Source organism: Nicotiana tabacum, chromosome 9 (genome assembly GCF_000715075.1).
Source record: "Nicotiana tabacum cultivar K326 chromosome 9, ASM71507v2, whole genome shotgun sequence".
Taxonomy (NCBI): domain Eukaryota; kingdom Viridiplantae; phylum Streptophyta; class Magnoliopsida; order Solanales; family Solanaceae; genus Nicotiana; species Nicotiana tabacum.
In genome coordinates, this window is record NC_134088.1 from 36,271,067 (window position 1) to 36,290,594 (window position 19,528).

General features: G+C 37.6%; 1 protein-coding gene across 2 annotated transcripts in view; it reads left to right on the top strand.

The window, feature by feature from the left end:
• LOC107760996 (protein TRANSPARENT TESTA 9) overlaps window positions 1–19,528 on the top strand; it is a 50,710-nt gene that overhangs the window by 11,073 nt on the left and 20,109 nt on the right. The window contains exons 2-13 of one of the 2 annotated variants that reach the window (XM_075221617.1): window positions 4,910–5,152; window positions 9,238–9,289; window positions 9,416–9,492; window positions 9,613–9,746; window positions 9,840–9,936; window positions 10,045–10,102; window positions 14,993–15,101; window positions 15,199–15,322; window positions 15,411–15,603; window positions 17,115–17,443; window positions 18,373–18,461; window positions 18,537–18,607. In XM_075221617.1, the coding sequence (XP_075077718.1) occupies window positions 9,257–9,289; window positions 9,416–9,492; window positions 9,613–9,746; window positions 9,840–9,936; window positions 10,045–10,102; window positions 14,993–15,101; window positions 15,199–15,322; window positions 15,411–15,603; window positions 17,115–17,443; window positions 18,373–18,461; window positions 18,537–18,607 (1,314 nt within the window). In that variant the 5' untranslated portion in view covers window positions 4,910–5,152; window positions 9,238–9,256. The remainder of the gene's footprint in view (window positions 1–4,909; window positions 5,153–9,237; window positions 9,290–9,415; window positions 9,493–9,612; window positions 9,747–9,839; window positions 9,937–10,044; window positions 10,103–14,992; window positions 15,102–15,198; window positions 15,323–15,410; window positions 15,604–17,114; window positions 17,444–18,372; window positions 18,462–18,536; window positions 18,608–19,528) is intronic. The other variant, XM_075221616.1, reaches the window with a different exon arrangement.

Here is a 19,528-nt window from a genome sequence, read left to right on the forward strand (position 1 = left end):
TAAGGAACTCAATATACTCTGCTAAAGAAACCATCCGACTATTCAAAGCATCGGTTCCCATGTCGCTACAATTTGTAGTAGTAGGGTTAACTTTAAATAGTGGAAATATGTAACTCCTGTGAGAAAACTGAAGAAACGGCTTGAAAAACACTGTTTACAACAGGAAAACAGAGCATTGTTTTGTGCCGAAAACACTGTTCACGCCGGAAATACTGCAGCTCGCCAGAAAATTCCAAAGTTGTCGGAATTTGTCGTAACCAGGATGGATAGACTCGGAATTCCTTTGCGAGCAAGCTGTCATGAAGAAATGTTTTCAAAAAATGGCCGGAAAGGTCACTGTTCACGTCGGAAAAATATAAAAGTGGTCGGAATTTGATTTGAATTAGATGGGTAGGCTCGGAATTTTGAGGAGAGCACACTGTCCTGAAGAAGCTTCGCGAAAAAATAGCCGGAACCCTCGCCGGAAAAGTTGTTGCCGGCGCGTGGAGGTGCGTGGCGGTTTTTCTGCCGGATAAAATTTCAGGGGTTGGTCGTCGGAGGGTGATCTACCTCGTGGTGGTGTTGGTTTTAGCACAACACTGACAGAAAGTGACTTTCACTTAGACAAGCCTTAGGTCACCGGAAAAATTGCACGATGACTAAGTTCTTTCTTCCCGGTTAACGCTGGAATGACGCACATCGATCTTTTCTCACTAATGCTCTGATACCATGTGAGAAGGCACGGGAGAAAATATGTTATTGATATTGGATGATAAATACAATACAAGAGGTCCCTATTTATAGTTATACACTACAAGGAGATATTACTCCTCTTCCAATGTGGGACAAGACTACACTATACATATCTGTAAACTAACAGTTGTTGCATGCAGTGACTGTGCGATGATGATGGTGTTATCGACTTGGGGTTGATGCAGAATTTGTGATGGAGAGGCATTGGTAGTATACAGAGGCTTTTAGGTCCATATTGAAAACAGATATCTGGTGCAGCTGTTCTAGGTCTCCACTCCTGTAAGGGCTTAGTTATAAGCTTTGTATGGGCCTTCTTTGTTGGGCCTTTGGAATAAAATGGGACTACGGAAGCTGGGCCCAAGTTTAATTTCTCCTTGCCCTTAATTAAACCATTTACCTTGGTGGTATCTTTTGAGACCCGGCCCGGATGGTTTGAATTAAAAGTGTTCTGCAGCCACCTGTCTACCCACGTGCTTCGAATAGACAGGTTCTTCAACCCCCAAACTCGATGTACCCACTGTTCTTTTGACTGACGAGCACCCTGCGTCTTCTTCTCCGGCAAGTTTAAAGACTAGGATTGGCTTTGGGGTGGCGGTAACATCTTTTAGATCTGAAAATTCGTACCTCCAGTGCTCCACATCGAGCTCAATCTTCTCTGGGCATTTACAATCAGAGATGTTGACACAAATTCTCGCCCAATAATGATGACTTCGATGCTTTGTATCCTCATCAATACCTATGAAACCACCGCAGAGATCCCCAATTGTTTTGAAGGTATCAAGTGACCACGCATGGAGAGGAATCCCAAAAGCTTTGACCCATTTATGCTCAGATCTCTTGGATTTCTGCCTGGCCAACTCGGTTCCTGTTAAAGGTGACCACCACTGTAAAGTTAGACGTCGTCCATTCCAGAACCATTCACCAGCCTGAACTCTCACGACTTCTTGTCTCGATGGTAACTCAAACAGAAATTGGTTGTGGGAGAAGAGGGGTAACTTTCATGCCAGCACAAATCTTCCATCTATTCAAGAACCATTTTTGAATCACCTCCTGATTTGGGTTGTGATTAAAAGAATCATTGAAAGTTCCAACCAAGCATCTCGATAAAAACTGGTGATTGCTATCTTCTGTTGCTGGGTTGACCTTGATCACCTTATCAACCACCGTCGCTGGGAATTTCGCTAACTCCGGCCATTGGGCAATTTTGGCGGTATCGATATAAGACTTCGTCTGAGGAGTGTTAGAATGCTTGAATCTATTTGTTGTATGCTTCCCGAGAAAATGTAAAATTTTCCCAGCTATGTCTCCCCATCCCCTGTTGTCTGGTTCAGGAACTATTACTGCTGATTTCCTAATCCCCTGCAATGTTTCAATACGCATGTAACGGCCATACATATTGAAGTTCTGAAAGGCTATGTAGATGTATGCATGTGACTTCCTCCCCCATCGTCTGTAGTTGTTCCCTGTTCTCTTTGATGCTTGATTAAGAACATCACAAACCCATCTAAGGTTTTCTTCATCGATTTTAATCCTGCTTGAAAATCTTCTGCCTCTTTCAATCAACACAAACCACCCTTCACCGTAGTCTATAAGTTCGAAAGATTTTTCACCTGAAATGAAAAAGATTTTGTTTTCCATTGTACTTTAAAAGAAGTCGGAGTGTAAACGGAAAGAAATATTGCCGGAGCATGTTACAAAGAGAGAGAGAGATATAGTTGGCACATTTCCCAAGTCAGTACTTTAACGTAAATTGTTAAATCTACACATTTAACAATTTTGCTCGGAAGAGAGGGAGTTGCTGTTACTCATTTATTGTCTCTTTTTGTCTTCTTGAGCCGCCCCTCTACTCCTCCGGGGCAGGGATAAAGTCTGCGTACACGTATCCTCCCCAGACTCCATTTGTGGAATTTCACTGGATTGTTGTTATTGTTGTTGCTCGGAAGAGAGGGAATATGAGGAAATATCATTTGGCTATAGAGTTCCACTTCGTTTCTCTTGGTAAATTCATAGAACTCTAATCAGGAGAAATCTCCCAATTATTGATAGAGAAAGAGTTTAAATCTGAGATGATACTACCAAATTTTTTGAGCAGTAATAATGAGTTGATTTATAGCCACCCAAATGTATATAGCTTGTTTTAGACTACAAGACTCAAAAGTCTTTTTTTCTTTCATAAATCCATGCCAAATCATATACCGCAAGGACAGAGAGAGTACTTTGGGTTAAGTACAAACAAACCACAATGGACTCATGACATAATAATTATGTAATCTGGTATTTTTCATATAATCAAATAATATTTTTGATTGTTAAAAGTGGTATATTGAAGATTAGCAGCAAGAAGATGCTGAAAAATGTACAAGATAGCTACATCACGAATTATGTAATGAGCCTAAAAGGTATCATTTTTTTCGATAGGTACAATCTTTTATTAAACTAGTACCAAGATGGTACAGATTCTATAGAAACAGGCACAAAACAAGCCTGAGGCACTTTCACCGTTCATACTACATGTTCCCCCCTAAAAGATACAACAACAACAACAAGCTCAGTAATTTCTTACAAGTGGGGTCTGGGGAGGGTAAGATGTACGCAGTCTTACCCCTACCCTGGAAGGGCAGAGAGGATGTTTCCGATAGACCCTCGGCTAGAGATCGGATGAAAAAAAAGTAATGACCCTTAAAAGATACAGAAAGTCCAAATACTAGTCCATCCTATCTAGAGTACTACGTAACATCAAAAATATAAATTCTTGATACATTTGTTTTTGACTCTAGGAATCTGTAGCCTCCTCCTCTCCAAGCGTGCCTTGATTCTTTTCAGCCAAACAGTCCACAATATACAATTGGGAATAGTCCTCTGTATCTGCTTCAAATTCCTTTTAACTCTTTGAGACTGCCAGACTTCCAGAAAGCTATTGATCTTCTGTGGTATACCTAGAGATACACCCTTAAGGAAAAGCTCCCAACATTGTCTTGAAAATTTGCAATGTAGGAAAAGATGCTCAATTGTTTCCTGCTCAATGTTGTAAAAAAAGCACATCCTACACAAGGAAAAGCCTCTCCTTTGCAAATTGTCCTGAGCCTAAAGGGTCAATCATGGCATCTATATCATTTGCAATCGCCATATTGCAACAAAAAAATAAATTAAAGATGGACATCTGTACTTAATAGTAATAATGGATTCTATTTTGCTGTAAAAAATTCTTGCATTCTTCTCCTTCTCGATAGTCCACCATATTGCTTAGGAAAAAGAGTTCCAGATTTTTAGTTTTGTTTTGATAACCGTAGTGTCCGTGCCAACTTGCGCACCTTGACTAATTCCAGGGAATATCTACTATCTCCAACCCGCAACAGTTACCAGGTAAGTCTATCCACCAAGGCTTGGACAAATGAGAAAAAATTATCTAGCGTTTTTGTCTCCGCTGAGATTTGAATCTGAGACATCAGGTTCTCAACCCACTTAATTGACCAATAGGCCACACCCTTGGGTGCAGCCTTTCCCAAATCCTCCAAGTGCTAGCTTTGCATCAAGTCCATTGTTGCCCTTGGCATTGCTCATATGACTCTTAGAATGTTGAAATGAAGCTCCATATCTATGACGTGAAGGAAGAATAGAGAAGAAGGTGGCTAGCATCTTCATTATAGTTTTTGCAAAGTGGAAACCTGCTGCAAATGTAAATTCGCATTTTATGTAGGTTGCGTACGTGAGACATGCTTTCCTCACCCCAACCAGGTAAAGCGTTCCACCTTCAAAGGTGTGTTATTTTTCGAAATACATTTCCGGGACCAATAGTCCAAGGGAAGAGGTTTTAGTTTATGGTAGTAGCATGACTTAACAGAGAGTTTCCCTTTGGCATCCCATTTCCAAGTTAGAGCACAGGTCTTTGGCATTAAGAGTGGTGAGTTATGAAGTTGCATAGAAGTGAGGATTGGTTGGCCATTTTCAATCATTTATAATCCATCTAAATATGATATTCCAACCCTATTCTGATATGTAATCTGAAACTGAGGCTTCATAGTCTTGCACCACAGTGAAAAGAGTTGGATATTGATCCTTTAGAGCTGATGGGCCCAACCAACGTTGGTCTATCCAAAATCTCGCTTTCATACCATTTCCGATTGCCACAAAAGTGTTGAGTTGGAAGGAATTCCATTATGTGCTCATATGTTTGCAGATACCATAAAGGCTAGGGAATCGTGATTGCTTGGTGATCAAGGAGTTAATCAGTTAATCAAATAATTTATGCATTGGAAGAGAACGATTAGAAATGAGAAGGAAGTATAAGCCAACACCTAGACCAATGGGTAAATTTGTGAGAGAAAGTTTTAAAGAAAGAATGTGATGTGACTTGAAGCTAAGCGCACTTCAGGTTGGCGCTTCTCCTTGCATAGCTTTTGTGCAGGACAAACTCACTGAGGTGTGTCTCTCATTGCCTATAAACTCTCTCTTGAGTAGCACAACACTAAGCAACAAATATGCTAGTAAATTGACATATTAATCGTTAAGATATTAGATTGATATGTTATTTTCTAGGAATAGAATCTAGAAACTTAATATAAAAACTAGTCATTTAACCTAATTAGAAGCTTAAAACAATATCTTTGCTTCCTAGTAAAATAGATTAAGATGTTTTTAACTTTAAATTTTTTCACTTCATATATTTTACTTGTAGTTTTATTTCTATTTCTTTATGTGTTCATTTATTGGTTGCATTTATAGTTCTTTTACATACATTTACACGTGTATATCTTTTTATGTTTTATTCCTTTGCAAAATTTTTCACTATAGCACATCTTGAGTTGTGTTTCGCGTCTAAAATCTAGCAATCCTTGGGATTTTGTTTACTTTTGGCCTTTACCACTGCTAGTGCTTTTGTTGAACTGGTTGACTCATTTGCTAGGTCATACTTCCGGTGCCAACGTTAGACTCTCAACTATAAATTTCAATACTTTGAAGACAGTCCATCATATCCAATAGTCAATGTTCTTCAGTATTTTATGCTGAAAACTCATGCATTTATTAGTTGCTGGATAATTTACATTGGACTCCAAAAAACGAAAACTCATTTGTCTTCTTGCACCAGCATAAAAGCTTCAATACTAAAGTTGTCGAAATAATTTTAATGCTTTGTTAGTTTTTAAGATCAATAACTAGTTTTAATATAACACATAACGTAAAGTTCAAGATATTATTATTACGCTATGTATGATGTGTTTAATAAAATACCTATTACCCTCCGTCCACTCTAAATAGCTATTAATATCACTTATTTAATTCCTAGAAGTATAAACTTTTCTTGCTTGTCTAGATCTTTTGCAAAACTTATTTACAAGTTTCATTCCCCAAACCAACACCACTAACTATTCAATATGTTGTCCGAAATATAGCTTCATTAATGGGTCTATATCTTGATTGCTTTTTGCAGACTTGCAAAAAGAAAAATTAAGATTAAAATAAAGTTGCTCACTACAATCACAAAGGGAGTTATATGGTCTTTGAGTACAATTTTTACCGCTAGAACTTATATAAATGCAATGCTCAAGCAAGATTTGAATTTACATGGGGGAATTTGTAATTACACAGGCTGCGCACTCCCAACACGCTCTTTACCAAGAAAGATATTTTTTCTGATTTGGATTCACATGGAACAATTTACAATAACACGGGCTGTTCACTCCCAACCCGCTTTTTACCAAGAAAAATATTGTTTTACTCAGAATGATTACTGAGTTGCTAACGAGTAAATGTAGTTCAAAAGGCACAAAATCTGCAAAACTAATGTTACTATCAGTACAATTTTTGGAAAAAAGAATAGACTTGATATTTGACTTAAATACCACAAAGATATTAAGGGAGGGGGAGAGAATTTTTAAAAATAAAGAGAAAATATACCTCAGTGGCTTGTTGGCGAAGATTGCCGAAGTCAATGTCAATTTATTTTTAAAATTAATAGACTAGGTTTGAATGGTAATTTTAGTTGTTTTTATCTGTATCCACCCCACACTCGAAATCAATAATTTTAATGCTTTGTTAAGTTTATATATAAAATTTATCATATATTTAATTAATTCGATTCGGTATATTCTCGGTTTCTTTTATAAAATTAAAAACCTGCCGTAATTATTCGGTATGCTTATAGATTTACATAGAAACCTACAATTTTATTTTTAAAAACCTAAAAAGATTTGATAAGGTTCGGTTTGATTGAGTTTTAGAGAACCATGCTGCCCTTATTGCATCTGGTGGATTATTTGGGAGGAAAGAAACTTAAGATGCTTTGAAGATAGATTATGTTCCCCTAAAAAGAGCCAAATAGAATTCAATGCTTTTGCTAATTGTTCATCCTTTCCCAGTGTGATTTCTATGTATATATGGGATTTTGGAAGGGGGTTGGAGGACAAAAAATATCAATTTGCCTTATGGATGTGGTATGTGGAGAAATATTATGAAAAGATAGGAAGAATTTAGCGCAAATGTGTCGTCCAGATTGGGATGGGAGAAGGGTTAGTTTTTGGAGGTACAAGTGGTGTTGGGAAAACACTTTGAGTATTACTTTTCCAAACATATCCAGAATCTCATGCCAGAAGGAAGCGACAGTCCAGCGAGTCCGAAGATTGCAAGATGGTGAAGTGTTTTGGGATTTGAAATTCAAGTGGAATTTTCAGGATTGAGAGGTGGTAGCAGAGTTGTCAAAGGCGAAAAGCGTTAAAAAAGCTCTCCAGTTCTATCAGGGCTTTAAATACAGAACACAATTAAAGTATGGGCTTTAGTTAAAATGGCGCAATAAAGAAAAAATAAAAATATTTATCTAATGCAGGAAAAAAGTAACAATTTTCATTCAAAATTTCTTAACAATTAATACATCTTTTTGCCAATTAGGGCTCTATTCAAGATAGAACTTATGCGCAATGAAGCCCATCCTTAGTGCGTTGCCTACGCTGACGCAACCTAAGTGAAGAAGCACTTTGAGCTTCTCTGAGCTTTAGGGCTTAACCGCACCTTAAGTGAGCTTTTGACAACACTTTTGAAGCTTAATTGTCTTACTCCACAAACCAAAACATTACACATGATGGTCACGATGTAGGGAGGTGGGGCTGGGTGATAATAGAGTGTTCTCTGTCAAGTTCGATTATGAAAAGCTTTTGAATAGGGAGGAGGCGAACTTTTCGTATAAGTGGATTTGGATCCTGAAAGTACAGAGAAAGATGTGTGTTTTCACTTGGTTAGCAGTTAGAGGGGTGATCTTGACCGCTTAGAATGTAAGGAAGAGGAAGGTCTGGTGCTTTATGTGCAAGGGTTTGGGTGAACATGTTGACCATCTCCTTATTCGTTATGCGGTAGCATCGAGATTATGTTGCGAAATTCTTGCATGGTTTGGTATATTTTAGGTGATGCCGGACGATAAAGAAGATATTGGCCTGTTGGAGTTATGGTAGTAGGAGAAGACGCAAGGCATGGAAGTTTGCCCCATTAGCTCTTATGTGAGTATTTTGGAGTGAACAAAATAGGAGAGCTTTTGAGGGTGTTGAGATGAACTTTGTTCAGTTAATGAGTAGTGCTTTATCCCTGATTTCTTTTTGGTGCACCCATAGGATTCCTTTATGTATAGAAGATTGCGTGTCGTTCGTATTAAATCATCTCTTTTCGTAAGTTTACTACTATTTGGTATACTTGTTGTATATGAGTACATTTTTGCTCAAAATCAATAATTTATTACTTTATCGAAACAAATAAATCTGGCCGTGCCTAAGGACATACCAGTTGAAGTAGTCTTCTTTTGATCAGTCAAAACCACTTCGAAAACTATACAAGTGCCTGCCACCTTGCAAATCTCAATCTAGCGACGGCATATGTAACCAAACTGCTGTCGCTGCCCTTCAGGCACGCCTCCTATGCTTATCACTCACCTATGCAAGAAATGCCCTCTTCAGGCAATACAGTGTAATATGCGAAGCAGCTGAGCCATAGCTCTTCGATCGCTATGTTCTTGCTATAGTGAAGTTGTTCATCCTCTAACAGAGAGTAGATGCGAATGTTCGATTAAGATGGGTTGTATTCCTCTGCTTCATTTTTGGTGTAAAGAAAAAATTACAGATGACTCGGGACTCAATTTTAGAAGTTTTAGAATCTTTGTAAGAAGAATCAAGGATACAATGTTTTTGCTTTTTGAATTGGAAATGTGGCCAAAGGCAGTTTCTTAAACAAAGAAAAGACTCGGGCTTTTTTTTTTTTTTGTGGGGGGGGGGGGGGGACATTGTTAGAAACTTGTTGATAACACAGTGACAACTTAATGCTATTTTGTTGTCACAGCTGATAACTGCATCTATAAAATCCTTCCTCTAATATAATGAAGTTTAGGTAAAACGTTTTTGATAATTCGTATGGACAATCGGTACTGCTTAAGTGCTAGTGGACAAGTAATCTGTAGAATTGTAGTACATGATGCTCAGATGACAATTCCTGATCATTGTGAGTTTTAAGTTGTGTTCCTGCCTGTTGCAGATTTTTGACGGATCAGTTGATGAAGGTTCAAGTTGTTAATGAGGTCAACAAGGTTATTACTATACCTCTCTGATCTCACCCTTTATCTCTGCTTTCTGTGACTATCTATATTTTATGCTTTCCTGCCATCAGGTATGATTATTCTTCATATATTTGAATCTTTTCTTGTGACATGAAGGATTTTGTGATTGAGGCACTAAGATCAATTGCAGAGTTGATAACATATGGTGATCAACATGATGTGGCCTATTTTGAGTATGTCTTCGCTAAGGACCTTCCCTTTTGGTGAATACCATTTATTTTAGCCAGAAGTAGACCAATCAAGTTTTCTGTGACGTGATATTTGTCCTTACAAGTATGTCGGTATTTCTGCAGGTTTTTCATGGAGAAGCAGGTGATGGGGGAGCTTGTACGTATATTAAGAATTAGTCGAACTGTTATTGTTTCGCTTCAGTTGTTGCAGACGATGAGTATTGTGATCCAGAACTTAAAAAATGAGCACTCTATTTGTAAGTAAACTGTTGAAATGTGTTGTATTGAATACAATATTCCTGCCTTTACGGATTTTGTTATTCTGACACCTTTTTCCCCAAATTTTGCAGATTACATGTTTAGTAATGAGCACATTAACCACCTTATAACATATTCTTTTGACTTTCGTAATGAAGAGCTTTTGTCTTATTACATATCCTTTCTAAGGTGTGTTTCCTAAAACTCAGCAGCTATACAGGCATTTCATTACTTTGAAATATATTTTACTTAATGTTTCTTGTTGACTCTCGTTTTTGGATGCATGTGTATACAAAGAGCAATAAGTGGAAAGTTGAACAAAAACACCATTTCCCTTCTTGTGAAGACTCTTAATGTAAGTTGGATTAGTAAAGTTATTAACGGTTTTCTAATAAGTTTTAAGGTTACTATTCTGTTTGTTGAATTCTAATAGTATACCAATATAAGATCTGTTGACCTAAAGATTTTAAGAAATTTCATTTTTGGAGGAATTTTCTTGGAAACAGTCATTAGGTTATACCCCCCCCCCTCCTAGGGAAAGGTCTGTGCCTACAAAACCTGTTTGTGAAATGTGGAAACTTGAACAAAAACACCAGTGGTACCCCGAGAGTGAAAAATCTTTGAATCTTTGGTTCTTTTTTATCATTTGGACATCCCTTGCAATTGACAAGCGACAAATTCATTAACATGATAAGGTATGTATGCTTCTTGATATACTAGTTAATTACAAGATCAAGGAAAATGAATGTCCATATTATTTTACAAGCATGAGCTGGTAACCTTAAATTTAAAATGTTTAAAGAGTTTGAATATGCTAAATGCTCCTTCCATCCATGGAGATGGGTACTAATAAGTCAGTATTACTTTCATTAAGAAAAATATAAATACATGCTAAGGAGTCAGTTTGAGTTAAATGTTATTTTTCCGGTCCTAGATAGATTATATCTTCATCTCTGCATATAAAATTGGTTAGGAAAAGTTACTTGAATTGTTGAATCTCTTTAGCGCGTAAAAATCAATTTAGTTGTAATGTGAATTGTCTTGCAACATGTTAAGGTGGAAAACCTATCAATTTTAGTTGTGTTTAATATGGCGTAAATGTTATCTATGGAAAAAGCTTTTCGGGGAAAATCTTTTATGTAGGAAAATCATTTTTCTAGATCATTTTTTCATTGTTTAGTTAAGTATAAAGTAGTTGACATTTCATAATCGTAAAAGGTGGAGGATGGAGTAGGATGGATGATCATTCTGTTATATTCTTGAATGGGTAAATATAGCTTTTCTTGAAGTACCTAATGAGAACCTAACCCCTGATAGTTTTCCACTTTTCCTTTCTCTCCTCTGCTTGACTGAAACTTCAAACCCGTTCTTATATCCTAAATCCAGGAAACCAATTTCTTTTTTCTTTCAGCTGTTATTGACAATCCATCACCACCCATTGCAAACTTTTGAATCACCTTCAAAATTCGGGTTTGCTTCAACAGAAACCACACCTGAATGTGGATGATGAGAATATCGACATAGATCTTTTTAAGGGTTGAAGAAGCGACTTATTCAGAGATGATTATGGTAGATTAAGCCTCTTCCCATGGTACATGCCCATGCCTGGGCGACAGTTAAGGGTTGGTAAAGCAACTACAAAAGTTTTTACCTCTGGTTGACTGTTCATAGCCCTATTTGTTGACCCCAAGAGAATTCTGTGCTGCAATTTGCTGGTTTGCTTTCTCATGTTGATCCTTAGAAGAATAGAGTTATTCAAGAGAGGACCATATTAGAGGCCATTTCTTATGTAAGCTAGACCTTGAGAAAGCTTATGATCATGTGAACTGTGATTTCCTGGATTTCATTATGTTAAAGATGGATTTGGGAATAAATGGAGGAGATGGATCAAGTTTTGCATTTCTACTGTGAGATTCCTGGTTTGGTGAATGGGAGTCCATGTAGTTTTTGGGAGTTCGAGGGGCTTGAGACAAGGGGATCCACTATCCCCTATGCTTTCATTTTGGTGATGGAAGCATCGAGCAAAATGATGGATAAAACGGTCATTGTAGGGTTATCTAAGCGTTTTGATGCTTCGTTCAGTGGCCATAGTAATATGACAGTTACATATGTATATTATTTGTAGACGATACTGTGGTTTTTGTAATGTAGAGGTGTCCCGGCTAGTTTACTTGAGACAAATTTTGATTTGATTCCAGGTTGTGTTAGGGCTTAAGATCAACCTCAGAAAATGTGAGATCACACTGGTGGGAGAAGTGGATAATATTGAAGAGTTCACGCATGTGTTGAATTGTAAGGTGGGTACTTTACCTACTACCTATCTTGGGCTACCATTGGGTGCTTCGAGCAAATATCTTTTAGTGTGGAATCTGGTGATTAAGAGAGTAGAGAAGCGGTTAGCGGGTTGGTAGAAAAGGTACTTGTGGAAAGTAGGGAAGGAAATATTGATCAAAAGCAATCTCTCTAGCATACCCACATATTTCATGTCACTCTTATAGGCTCCTGGTAAAGTGACTGTAAGGCGGGAAAGACTTTAGTGAAACTTTTTATGGGACTCAGCGGAAGGAGCAAGGAAGTATCACTTGGGGGTTGTTTGGTAGGATGTATTAGGAAAAATAATACATGTATTAGCTGTGGTATTATTAATTTGGTAGTGTTTTTCAACTTATGTATGACTAATACATGTATTAGTATACATCTTAAACAATACTATTCTTATACATAGCAAACCATGGCATTAGCAATACCATGGTTCTTAATACATGGATAAGCATGTATAAAGACATAAACGTCCTTTCAAAACCTTTTCCAAATTCTTTTCAAAGGATGTGAAGGGTATTTTTGTAAACAATTAATTTTTCCAAAAAATTATGCAATGCATGTTATTTTTAATACATAAAACCAAACAGTCGATAAAAAATAATTTCAGCATAACTAATCTCAACATTACTAATACAACCTATTTAGTACTATTCTTATACACCCTACAAAACGACCCCTTGTGAATAGGAGAATTGTCACATCTCCAAAGGAATGGGGAAGACTCAGAGTGAAAGATCTCAAGGTGTTTAATAAAGCTTTGTTAGGGAAGCGGATATGGCGATGCAAGAGGAGAATGCATTTTGGAGGAGGGTTGTCCGTCCAAATGGTCGACCTTGCCATCAAGTTGGGTCACTCGATCCTTGATTGTTTCCTTAACAACAGCCGCCACTGACAACACTCCACTGCTATCGTCATGTACATGATACAACAAGAAGAGAATTAACAGAAATTGAAAGGTTTTTACCCAAAACTTCGCTCTTATACCTCCTAAAGCAAAATAGGCACGCGCGCGGGTAGAGAGTCTGCCTGAGTTGTGCGGCCCCAGGTAACGCCTAGTTTAGTGTAGCACCTTGGTTACGCCTTCTCCTTGCCTTGCCGAGTTTTGCTTTTGATCTCTCTCTGAGTCTAGTTCGTTACCTTCTACTACCGATCTTCTCCCTGTGCTGCTACTGGAGCTATTGGATATCGACCTAAGAGATGCTAGACCAGGTGCGAGAGGAAGGGATGCTGCTATTGATGGATCGGTGCTACCTCTAGATCTAAGAATCATGGAAGACGTAATTGAAATATGCACCTGGAATTAAATCACATTGGTATAAAGAGCCGGAAAGGAAAAAGAGGAGGAAAGAAGCAAGGGACTGAGTAACGAAGCGAGGTTTGGAACCCTTCAATTACAAAGTGGAAGATGCCTCTCACAATGGGTAGGATTACTGCATTTCTTATATTTGACTCTTCTATTTGATAATATATATAGGGAGTTGGGGCAGGTTGAAGGGGAGGGGAAGTCAATTTAAACATAGTGCCACCATAACCCTAAGAAAACGAGATTGGGTTTGTGTGTGTAGACTATCCTTGGAAGTGTCTATTCTACCAAACCACGGGACGCAGCCGTAGATCGAGCCCTGGAAGTCCTCTCCTCGCGGCTCCCTGCGTTGATATTCGAGGAAGTTGCTCTCGACACGAGGGATATACAAGAAAGACCTGCTCTAGATCCCCAAGTCTCCATGGTCGTTCTTTTTAACATCTCTTTCTATTCTTATAATGTAATGCTATCAGTCACCTCGTACTACCCCCCATTGCGCATCCTGTGTAACATCAAGGAAAGGGAAGGCTCATACTACCGCGGCGGGAGGTCGTCTCCCAACACATTCCCCCTATAGTTGATCTGCCACAGATTGAGGCATATCCTTTGGAGATGGTCACGTCAGCGGCGGCAATATTCACTATTAAATCTTATATAAGAGGTTATTAGGGAAGAAGGATCATATTTTTCTTCGTTGCTCTATTTGGATTCCTAGAGCACCGAGAAAGCTGTGCTTCTTTGCGTGGCTGGCGGCAAGGGGAGTGATTCTGAAGCGAAAAATCTAAGGAAGAGGAGGATCACATATGTTAGTTGGTGTTTCATGTCCAAAAGCTCGGGCGAAAATGTAGATCATCTCTTATTACATTGTCAGGTGGCTAATCGGTTGTGGAAGGTCGTTCTTAATTTGTTTGGGACGCAATGAGTGATGCCAGGCACAGTGAAGGAGGCGTTGCATAGCTGGGCTCACAAGAGGGGAAAGAAAAGTCTAAGGGCATGGTGCATTGCCCCATTAGCAATCATGTGGGTCATTTGGAATGAGAAATAGGAGGGTATTTGAAGGGGTGGAACAAGATTTTGTAAAATTACAAAATAGTCTTCTGTTTCTTGTTTCCTTTTGGTGTACTCATGAGATCCCTATTTGTAGAGAGGATTGGGTCTCTTTTGTTGAATAAAATCATTTACCTTATAAAAAAAACTAGAGATCCTTATTGTTACCATCTCAAAAAAGAAAAAAGTAAAAAACTAGAGATCCTTAGTTAAAAACTGTATGCTTTAGGAGTGGAGAACATTGTCAACTATGATAGATGGGGAGCTAAAATGAGGGAAGAGGAGGGGAGGTCTCTCTTGCATCTTTGATTTTCCACTGCTTGCAAGCTGGAGTTTGAACAATAAAATAGGTGCACTGTTCTCTTTTTTCGGGACAAAAAATCTGGACTTGCATTTTTTCTGGTGCTTGTTAACTCAGTTCAATTGCTTAATGTATATTCTACCAATCCGATTATGAACTTGGAATTCAACCATTTTCATGTATCTTCTTTTTATAAAAAATATCCATCCCACTTTGCTGTTATATCTTCTGTATTTCTCATCCTTCTTATTTTGGTCTACATCTTTGAATAGGAAGAAGTAGTCTCATTCCCACTCTATGTTGAGGCGATACGCTTTGCCTTTCATGAAGAAAGCATGATTCGAACTGCGGTACGTGCGCTAACCCTGAATGTATATCATGGTGAGCTCCTTTTTATACTTCTTCTATGTTTATCTATATTTTCCCTCATTCCCAGTGTTTTCGGTAGTATATTCAATAATCTTCAACGTGTTGACAGTTGGCGATGAGGCGGTTAACAAGTTTGTTGCCAGTGCTCCTCATGCCGATTATTTCTCAAATTTGGTCAAATTTTTCGGGGAGCAATGCATCAGCTTGGACAAGTTGGTTGTTAATGCTTCAAAGTACGTAGTTTTTATTTTTAATTTTTGTCCCATGAAACTGGTTATGCATTACCTATTTGCTGTACAGCTCATATGATTTATTATGCAGGTGTCTGGGTCCAGATACTAGTGGTTCTATCATTTCCTCTGTTGATGAGATTGAGGACAACCTATATTACTTTAGTGATGTTATTTCAGCAGGGATTCCTGACATTGGGAGGCTCATAACAGACCTCATGTTGAAGGTGCTGATATTTCCATCAATACTTCCTTCATTACGGATGGAAGTAGTTAAAGACAGTGTAATGATCTAAACCTTTCTCTCTCTTGACATGTTTCGTGAAAAAGAAGCCCCAACATTTGAAAGTTTACTTAAGGTCCTTACCTTAACCAGATATTACCTCACTTAGGCTTCTACATTAACACTTTTGCCTAGTGGTAAGGACCCTCACCTCCAATCGTAAGATAGTGATTCGAGAAAAGTGGTAAAGGGCCACTAGGGAAAGGCCCATTGCTGAGCTCCTGGGCAGGCCATTGCTGAGCTCCTGGGTAGGGTGATATGGAGGGGCGGAGTTTACAGAATTAAAAAAAAGAAGAGCTTTTAGATGAGATGGTCACACACTTCAATATAGTATCAGAGTAGGTAGAGGTCCTGGTTTCGAGTCTCACCGTCATCCATTATCAAAGAGAATTTCCACGTGCTTGGACCATAAAAGAGAATCAACTTGCACATTGAAGACATAATTGAATTGATAAAAATGTGCTATGATACCATGTTTAAATGTGTGACCATTTCATCTACTTATGTTTTCGATATGCCATGCCTCCTCACATGTGAGCCTGCTTCTTTTCATTGGCCATGCACGTGAAAATTCTTTTTGATAATATGCGACAGTGAGATTTGAATCTACGACCTTTGCTACGTTGATATCATGTTGAAGTGTGTGATCTTTTAGATGAGATGGTCATATATTTCAAACATTAACACTTTTTCCTTAGCCATTTTTTTTGCTTCCATTAGCAAACCATCAAGTGTTTCTACTTTTCACATATGTGTATTTTCTATGATCAAGCATGTTCAATAATTGAGTAAATTCAAACATTAACACTTTTTCCTTAGCCATTTTTTTTGCTTCCATTAGCAAACCATCAAGTGTTTCTACTTTTCACATATGTGTATTTTCTATGATCAAGCATGTTCAATAATTGAGTAAATCAAATAGATATTCGCTTCTCACTTTTTAGGCAAATAATTATTGGATACCTATACTGGTGGGAGGTAGTAGGTATCTGATGGAACATTTAAGGTGCGCGCATGTTGGCCCCGACACCACCGATATGAAACAAAAAAAAGTAGTATCTTAAGGGTGGAAATCAAGTCTTATATTTCTTTTATTATTACAGTTCTGGTAAGTAGAAAAATAGAAGATGAGGAAAGGATAGCAACAAAGAATTATGTCCTTCTTTGGTTTGTTTCCCTTTCATCCTTAACTAATTATACAGGTTTTGCTCCGAGCATTAAATGTGGCTCTAAGATGTTATACAAGTTCGGGACTGGGGGTTAAAATGTAAAGCTTCTGTAGTTCTTTTAAAGGAAGCTAATTGAAGTGGCTGTACTTAGGCAAGAGCACAAGATCAAGGGGCTAAGTGACATAAGTTGAAGTGACAAGGAAATAGTATGTTGAGTGAACTTTTCCCCCCTCGGCATTTGTTGTTTTCACTTTATGCTGGTTGCTGGCATTTTATCTGCAAATATTGTCTTTTGTTTCTTATGCACGTCCAATTGTTAACTTTCATGGTTTTTTTGATGTAGGATACAGGAATTGGAACCGCAACTTCTTTATATTTACTTTGTTGCATCTTACGCATTGTTAAGATAAAAGATTTGGCGAATATTGTTGCTGTTGCTCTTCTTTGTGATATAGAAACATTCGTCCCAAAGTCTGAAGCTAAACTGAATGGTTTCATGGTTAACCATGGTATGTCACATGAAAATCAAGATTCAGAAAATGGTGGCTTCAGATCGGATTCTGATGGTCAAACTTTACGGGTTTTAATTCCAAACATATCCAGCTCTTTAAATGGTCACCCAGAAGATGATATTCCGCAACCAGATCATGGGAGTTCACATTCTGCATTATGGTATTTCACATTCCACTTCTTATTCTTAATTATTTGTTGTTTTGTAAGGTGCTATCAATTTGTTAGATGCATGAGGCGAACCAAAGTTTACTTGTAACACTCTGCTCTAGGTGGAACTTTCATTAAAACATATTTCGTTCAAATACTATTGTCATGGACGAACAGTAATCGGTAACTACAGGGATGTAATGTTTATTGAAGAATAAACTTCAGAAAATTGCTTCAAGAAAAATCTCTAAGTTTCTTAGTGACACCTGAGCTTTAAGAACTTTTGGCAAGATGTTGGAACCTCCTATCATCTTTCTCATGGTTAAAACAATAACTTTTTAAAGTTTTTTTAAATAAAGAGTTGAAACCTGTCCGATTATCTAATTTTGTGAACTTCTGAGACAGTTGACCCTAACTCATTCATCATCTTAGTTTTCCATTTCACTTTTTCTAGGGTTTTCTAAATCATTAAGCTTCCAGTTTTTTCTTGATGAGTAATCATTAAGTACTAGTTTACATATCTTGATTATAGGTAATCATTAAGTTACTAGTTTACATATCTCGATTAGTCCTTATTGTCATGTTTGTCTGTAGGATTTTTGATCATTTTGTTCTGTATATTTCTCCTTCTCTGTTCCTCTACTCTTTTTTGCAACAATTATAGGATTCTAGATATTGTTTAAAATGATTTTCACTAGCACCAGCTCAGCATGAGTCGAGTGAAAAATAGATGTAGTCCCTTTCTTTTCTCATTCTTTTCCTGCTTTTGTTTTTTTCTATCTTCTACTCTTATTTAGATGGTGTAGCAGTAGGCAGTGTTTGCATGTATGCTTTGGCGCTTTCATCGTGTCTTGCACGTAAAAGTAGAATATTATAAATTTTAAGTGAGCAGCCAATTCACTTCAACTTACTGCTTTTCCTGCTAATTTTCTGTTCTGTAGGGAGGCCTTACTTTCTTATATTACTACTGGTGATGATGTTCAAGTTTTGGGTTCTTTAAGTGTGCTGGCTACACTATTGCAGACTAAAGGTTATTTAAGTGGTTTGTTATTCTTTTCCTTCAGATGCTTTCCCCCCCTACTTATAAGAATCTTTATGACTGCAGAGCTGGAAGAATCAATGCTTGATGCTCTTGGAATTCTTCCACAAAGAAAACAACAGAAGAAACTCTTGCTGGTATGTCCAAGCTGTGAAGTAACCATTATAAGGAAAAGGTCCTTTTTTGAAATTAAGCTGAGATTTGTTATTCAACTAGTTGCTATTCAAGTAGGTCCTGTGCTATATAGCTTCTGAAATGTGAAAGGTGCAAATATGAAAAGCCTATCCAACACTAGCGTAGGTTAAGATCTAGGTAGCATATGGTGTTAGATAATGATTATTACCTATATATGAATGTTCTATTACTCTACTGACAAAATCATCCATAAAACTGATTACCCTTTTTTTTGGTCGGAACAATACATGTGAAACTAACATTTTCAAATTGTTTGTTAACTGTAGATTGGGTCGAGCTACATTGATTAAGGATAATGTTTAGCTAGAACTGCGTTGACATGATTCCACTCCGAACCTTTTCAATTCCTGCTCATTGATGAGCTTTATGGAATATCCTATATTTGTTCTTGAGGAAAACCTGTCCCCAAGTTTCAACAGCGGGAGCATTAGAATCCGTGAAGTTTGAACTCAATTATCGCGAATCTTGCACCAAACTTTGGTGTCTAGGAGGTGCCCGGTATACTTTATTGAGATATTAATAAATATTTTAAATGTCCCCTTTGTCCCGTCATAGCTCGTTTCCCATAATACAGAATAAATTCTTGATGTCAGTAACTTTTGACTTCACTATCCCTTTTAATGTTACCGACTAATTGTCATTGTTACTTCTAAATTTACCCCATATGCATCTTAAACATTGATAAATTTTATTCATGAAGAAAACTTTCCTATCTTTAACTAAGTTTCTGGAGATTTACTAAGAAAGACCAGCAAGTTTAGATCTCTTGATTGGAGTGTAATTGCATGCTGAAAGCCAGATACTCTGGACAGTCATCGATAAACTCTTATAGTTTAGTAAGTGCATGAGTTTCAGCTTCCTAA